The sequence below is a fragment of the Otolemur garnettii genome, unplaced genomic scaffold (genome assembly GCF_000181295.1).
Source record: "Otolemur garnettii isolate 467f Iridium unplaced genomic scaffold, OtoGar3 scaffold00060, whole genome shotgun sequence".
NCBI classification, from domain to species: domain Eukaryota; kingdom Metazoa; phylum Chordata; class Mammalia; order Primates; family Galagidae; genus Otolemur; species Otolemur garnettii.
In genome coordinates this window covers 11,185,372-11,192,103 of record NW_003852455.1, presented here as the reverse complement: position 1 = coordinate 11,192,103, position 6,732 = coordinate 11,185,372, and the positions used below count along the sequence as shown (strand labels likewise).

General features: G+C 47.1%; 1 protein-coding gene across 1 annotated transcript in view; it reads right to left on the bottom strand.

Moving 5' to 3' along the window:
• Positions 1-1,715: 1,715 nt before the first annotated feature.
• TMEM41A (transmembrane protein 41A) overlaps positions 1,716-6,732 on the bottom strand; it is a 7,594-nt gene continuing 2,577 nt past the window's right edge. The window contains exons 3-4 of the mRNA XM_023514859.1: positions 3,924-4,085; positions 1,716-2,006 (exon numbers count right to left, since the gene is read on the bottom strand). Coding sequence (XP_023370627.1) covers positions 1,806-2,006; positions 3,924-4,085 — 363 coding nt within the window. The 3' untranslated portion in view covers positions 1,716-1,805. The remainder of the gene's footprint in view (positions 2,007-3,923; positions 4,086-6,732) is intronic.

Sequence of the window (6,732 nt, the reverse complement as noted above, 5' to 3'; positions counted from 1 at the left end):
CACAATGCTTGGCTATTTTTAGAGATGGGGGTCCCACTCTTGCTCAGGCTGGTCTTGAACTCCTGAGCTCAGGCAATCCACCTGCCTCGGCCTCCCAGAGTGCTAGGATTAAAGGTATGAGCCACCATGCCTGGCATAGCACTTTACCATTCTACTAAAGGTGGTCCAAGGCCCACACTTTGAGAAACACTGCTCTAGTCCCAGGCCCTCATCTGGCCAAGTGGCTTACTAAGGCTAAGTATCTTGCTAAAGGTCATACAATTGTCAAAAGCAAGGAAAGACTTTACAAAGCATCTAATTCAGCAGACTACAAAATTCAGGATACAGCAGAATTCCTTCTAGGGATCTGCTACTCATATTGAATACCTGTATCACCTGGAAAACCTTAAAAGATGTTGATCCTGGGCGGCACCTGTGGCTCAGTGGGTAGGGCACCAGCCCTGTATACCGAAGGTGGCGGGTTCAAACCCAGCCCTGGACAAACTGCAACAAAAAAACAGTCAGGCGTTCTGGCGGGCGCCTGTAGTCCTAGCTACTCAGGAGGCTGAGACAAGATCCCTTAAACCCAGGAGTTGGAGGTTGCTATGAGCTGTGATGCCATAGCACTCTACCAAGGGCCACAAAGTGAGACTGTCTCTAAAAAAAAAAAAAAAAAAAAAAAAGATGCTGATCCCTGAGTCTCCCCCTAAAGATGATGGTTTTGGTGCTGTGTGCTATGGCCTTAATACAGAGATTAAAATTTCTCCAGGTGATTATTAATAGGTCTAAAAAGTAGGAGAACCATTGACTAGGAACTGGTTTTAAAAACATATTCTGGGGCAGTGCCTGTAGCTTAGCGAGTAGGGCACCGGCCCCATATACCGAGGGTGGTGGGTTCGAACCCAGTCCCAGCCAAACTGCAACAAAAAATAGCTGGGCATTGTGGTGGGCACCTGTAGTCCCAGCTACTCAGGAGGCTGAGGCAAGAGAATCACCTAAACCCAAGAGCTAGAGGTTGCTGTAAGCTGTGACGCCACGGCACTGTACTGAGGGCGATAAAGTGAGACTCTGTCTCTAAAAAAAAAACATAATCCGTGCAGTACCTGTGGCTCAAAGGAGTCGGGCACCAGCCCCATATACCGGAGGTGGCAAGTTCAAACCTGGCCCTGGCCAAAAACTGCAAATAAATAAATAATAAAAAATAAATAAAAATAAAAACATATTCCCAGATCCCACTCCCAAGATTCTGATTCATTAGGTCTGAAATAGCCATAGACCTTACCATCTGAAAAAGGTAGCCCAAGGTCCATACTTTGAGAAACACTGCTCTATTCCCAGCCTCTCCTCTGGCCAAATGGCTCATTCAGAGTAGATATGTGTAGCTTGCTGAAGGTCACGTAATTGTCAAAGGCAAGAAGGAACCTCATGGTGCCAGCTCTTCCTAAGGCAGAGCTTAGAACAGGGGCCAAGGCCAGACAGGAAGTCCCTTGCTCTTTCCTTCTGTCCCCACCCAAATGCATGGCCACATAGCCTCACACCAACTGTGCTCTTCCTGTTAACATTTACTGGGTGCTTACTATGGCCCCAGTCTTGCGCCTTACACAGATTATCTCTTCTAATCCCACTGCCTAGCGCAGTTCTTGGCACACAAAAACCACTAAATACAGCTATGGAATGAACGATCTGTATTTATTCCAAAAATATTTTTATTGGTTTTCATGTTCAAGACTGAGCAGAATGGAAGTCAAGAATAATTACTTCAGGTCACAACGCTTAAATATGCTCTTTGTGCGCCTGTGTTCTCAGAGGCAGGCACACACTCCTGGCTAGTCACTGAGGGAGTCCCCTGACATGAACGAAGACTCAAGCTTACCCCACAGCATCTTACCGATAAGAACTGAGAAGAAGAACTGCACCATGGGGATGTTCAGAATCGGGGCCGAGAGGTTCAAGAACCAGTTTGGTGTCATGGGGAAAAGTCTCAAAAACAGTAAGAAAAAAAACAAGCTGTTTTTGTTTTCTTCCACCTGTAGCCAAAGAGAAAAAGACTGTTAAGAGGCATACAGAGTCTCCAGGTATTGAAAACCTTCTGGTGTCAGGCACTGTTCTAGACACATTACATATTCTGTTCCCAATCCTTCCAAAACCCTCCAGAGTACAGACTGTTTCCCCATTTTAAGAAGAGAGGTACTGAGCTACTGGGTGGCACCTGTGGCTCAGTACCTCTCTTTATAAAATGGGGAAACAGTCTGTACTCTGGAGGGTTTTTGGAAGTAATGGAAAGGTCTGCTGTGGTGGATGCTGGCCTGGGAAGTCCTCTGCATGCGTGGCACCATCTCCCGTGAACATCCGTGGGAGGTCATGCCAGATCTCTATTTCTACAGAGATCCTGAAGACACTGAAAAGGAAGAGCAGGCTCCTGCTGAGAAAGCTGTGACCAAGGAGGAATTTCAGGGTGAATGGACTGCTACAGCTCCTGAGTTTACTGCTACTCAACCAGAGGCTGCAAACTGGTCAGAAAGCGTGCAGGTGCCCTCTGTGCCTATTCAGCAGTTTCCCACTGAGGAACGGAGAGCCCAGCCTGCCACTGAAGACTGATCTGCAGCTCCTACTACTCAGGCCACTGAAAGGGTAGGAACAGCCACTGAGTGGTCTTAAGCTGTTCTTCCACAAGCTCATTTTAAACAAGATGGAAATAAAGTTGGAGGAAAATAAACATCAGTTTTATAAAAAAGAAAAAGAGAGGGAGAGGTACTGGGCGGCGCTTGTGGCTCAGTGAGTAGGGCGCTAGCCCCATATACCGAGGGTTGTAGGTTCAAACCCAGCCCTGGCCAAACTACAACAAAAAATAGCTGGGCATTGCACTGTGGCAGGTGCCTATAATCCCAGCTACTCGGGAGGCTGAGGCAAGAGAATTGCCAAAGCCCAAGAGCTAGAGGTTTCTGTGAGCTGTGATGCCACAGCACTCTACCAAGGGCGACAAAGTAAGACTATCTCGAAAAAAAAGACAGATACCAGGCCGGGTGCAGTGGTTCATGCCTCTAATCCTAGCACTCTGAGAGGCTAAGGCAGGAGGATCACTTGAGCTCACAAGTTCAAGACCAGCCTGAGCAAGAGAGAGATGCCAGCCTTTGTGATGGGCATCTGTAGTCCCGCTACTCAAGAGACTGAGGCAGGGGGATTGCTTGAGCCCAGGAGTTTGCAACTGCTGTGAGCTATGCTGATGCCGTGGCACTCTAGCATGAGCAATAGAGTCAGTCTCTGTTTCAAACATCAACAACAAAAGAGATATCTGAGGATGTGGGAACTTGCTGAAAGTCACAGAGCTAGTAATAATAATGGAGCTAGGATTTAATCCCAGGTCTGTAACTCCTGAAGACATCAAAAAAACCCTTAGGCTTGGCACAGTGGCTCACACCTGTAATCCTAGCACTCTGGGAGCTCCAGGCAGGTGGATTGCTTCGAGCTCAGGATTTCCAGACCAGCCTGAGAAAGAATGAGACTATCTCTACTAAAAATAGAAAAAGTAACTAGGGCTCAGGGCCCATAGCTCAGCGGTTAGGGTGCTGGCCACATGCACCAGGGCTGGTGGGTTCAAACCCAGCCCGAGCCTGCTAAACAAATAAACAAACAAGCAAACAACAACAACAACAAAAAATAGCCTGGCATTGTGGCAGGCGCCTGTAGTCCCAGCTACAAGGGAGGCTAAGGCAAGAGAATCACTTGAGCCCAATAGTTTAAAGTTGCTGTGAGCTGTGACGCCACAGTACTCTACCGAGGAAGACACAGTGAGACTGTCTCAAAAAAAAGAAAGAAAAAAAAAGCCTTAGGACTTCCTGAGACAAGGTAGGGTAGCACTGTGGGAAATCCCTGCTCCATACGCCTCTCAAAGCCTTGAGATGACTCTTTGGGGGCCCAACGCTTGAATATGCACCCCCCCTTACCTTCCTCTGCAGCAAGGCCACTTTGTCGGGAAAGTAGGAGACCACCAGCTGTTTGCCAAAAATACTGGAGAGCAGGTAGCAGCAAGTGGCACCCACTGAGGTCAATACACAGCACAGCAGAAGCCCCAGCCATGGCCCAAACAAGGCACCAGCTAAAACATTCTGCAAAGAGAACAATCCATTAGCCATGACAACATCTGGCAGCTACTCCTATTTTAAAGAGGTAAATGAAAAATGATGAAAAGGACTGGAACTATAACCCTGGCCTCAGACTCTTCACCTCTACAAGGATAAGGATGAAAGCCTTAAGGAGGAAGAGAGAGAGACTTAAATAGAATAACACATCTACAAGTTGGACACTTAAAGTTCGAGAACTCCTCCTAGATAAAGTGCTACATACCTCACTGCTGAATATCACTATAGTCATCTTTGAAATGCTCCCCTGAGGCTGGGCAAGGTAGCTCATACCTGTAATCCTAGCACTCTGGGAGGCTGAGGCAGGTGGATTGCCTGAGCTCAGGAGTTTGAGACCAGCCTAGGCAAGAGCGTGACCCTGTCTCTAAAAATAGCCAGGCATTATGGCAGGCGCCAGTAGTCTCAGCTACTCAGAAGGCTGAGGCAAGAGAATTGCTTGAGACCAAGAGTTTGAGGTTGCTGTGAGCTATGATGCCACAGCACTCTACCCAGAGTGACAAGGTAAAACTCTGTCTCCAAAAAAAACATGAAATACTCCCCTTGGGAAGGTATGCATGCCTAGTCTACCCTTCAAAGCAATTTTGGAACTCTTTTTTCTGGAATGGCCATCAGAGCTGTCATACGAGGTCTGATAATTAAGTTCACAAACTCACCCGAGGAAAGAGTGCTACCTCCTTGCTGAATATCACTGTGAGCACCTTCAAATTATTCCCATCTGGTGACTGTAATAATATGCAGCAAGGAGGCATGTAGCACTTTTATTAACCCTTCTGCATGGACTAGGGTGGCTCCTGCAATCACTGGTACTTCAAGAAAGTAGAAAGGGGCCAGGTACAGTGGCTCACACCTATAATCCTAGCACTCTGGGAGGCCAAGACCAGAGGATCACTTGAGCTCAGAAGTTCAAGACCAAGGCTGAAAGTGGTGGTTCACACCTGTAATCTCAGCACACTAGGAGGCCAAGGCGGGTGGATTGCCTGAGCTCAGGAGTTCAAGACCAACCTGAGTAAGAGCGAGACCTCATCTCTTAAAAAAAAAAATACCTGAGTGTTGTGATGGGCGCCTGTAATCCCAGGTACTTTGGAGGCTGAGGCAAGAGGATTGCTTGAACCCAAGAGTTGGAGGTTGCTGTAAGCTAAGACGCCACAGTACTCTACTCTCTACCGAGGGTGACAAATTAAGACTCTGTCTCAAAAAAAAAAAAAGTTCAAGACCAGCCTGAGCAAGAGCAAGACCCTGTCTCTACCAAAAATAGAAAAATAGTCAAAGCTCAGGGGTTAAGGAGCTGGCCACATACACCAAGACTGGCGGGTTCGAACCCAGCCAGGGCCTGCCAAACAATGACAACTACAACAAAGAAACAGCTAGGCAGGCATTGTAGCAGGTGCCTATAGTCCCAGCTACTTGGGAGGCTGAGGCAAGAGGATTGCTTAAGCCCAAGAGTTTGAGGTTGCTGTGAGCTGTGACACCATGACACTCTACCGAGAGCAACACAGTGAAGATTGTGTCTCCAAAAAAAAGAAAAAGAAAAATAGTCAGGCATCATGGCAGGCACCTGTAGTTCCATCTACTCAGGAGGCTGAAGCAAGAGGATCGCTTGAGCACAGGAATTTGAGGTTGCTGTGAGCTAGGCTGACACCATGACACTCAAGCCTGAGGCAACAGAGTGAGGCTTTCTGTCTCAGAAAAAAATAAATATATTTAAAAAAATTTTTAAAGAAGGGCAGCACCTGTGGCTCAAAGGAGTAGGGCGCCAGCCCTATATGCCAGAGGTGGTGGGTTCAAACCCAGCCCCGGCCAAAAACTGCAAAAAAAAAGAAAAATTTTTTTAAAGAAGGTAGAAATGAAACTCACAAGTTAATTTTACTATTTCAAAGAATAAACACAACCCATGAATTGTCCCTTGGTAAGACCACATAAGGTATTTAAGATGTCTTGTTTCTTTGCTTCTTGTTGGAATTATCTCTATGCAGGGTGCTGATATTAGGGATTTCATGATTAGAACTCTAGCTGACACTTAAAGAAGCTCATGCCTATAATACTAGCACTCTGGCAGGCTGAGGCAGGAGAATCTCTTGAAGCCAGGAGTTAGAGGTTGCTGTGAGCTATGATGCCACAGCACTCTACTAAGGGTGACAAAGAGAACCTGAGAGACTCTGTCTCCAAAAAAAAAAAAAGTTATCTTGCTCAAGATCACACACAGCAGAGCCAGGTCTCACCCCCCCCCCCCAGGTCTGGATGTAAAGCCCCCACTGAGTAGCAGCTGGCTCTCTGCCCCAAAGATGGATCAGCTCAAGAAAGAAGACAGAGGGCATTGTGACCAGCACATGTAGTCCCAGCTACCAGGAAGGCTGAGGCAAGACGATCACTTAAGCCCAAGAGTTTGAGGTTGCTATGAGCAATGATGCCACAGCACTCTACTAAGGGCAACATAGTGAAACTCTGTCTCAAAAAAAAAAGAAAGAAAGAAAGAAAGTGAGGTTTGCCATTCACCAGATTCACAGCCTGTGTTTGGGGATGGTATGGTGACTTGAAATGTAGGCAGTGTGGTGTGTGGAGAAGGTTAGAGGGGATTGGTGGGGAGAAAACTGGAAAGGGGGTTGGGAGATAGGAC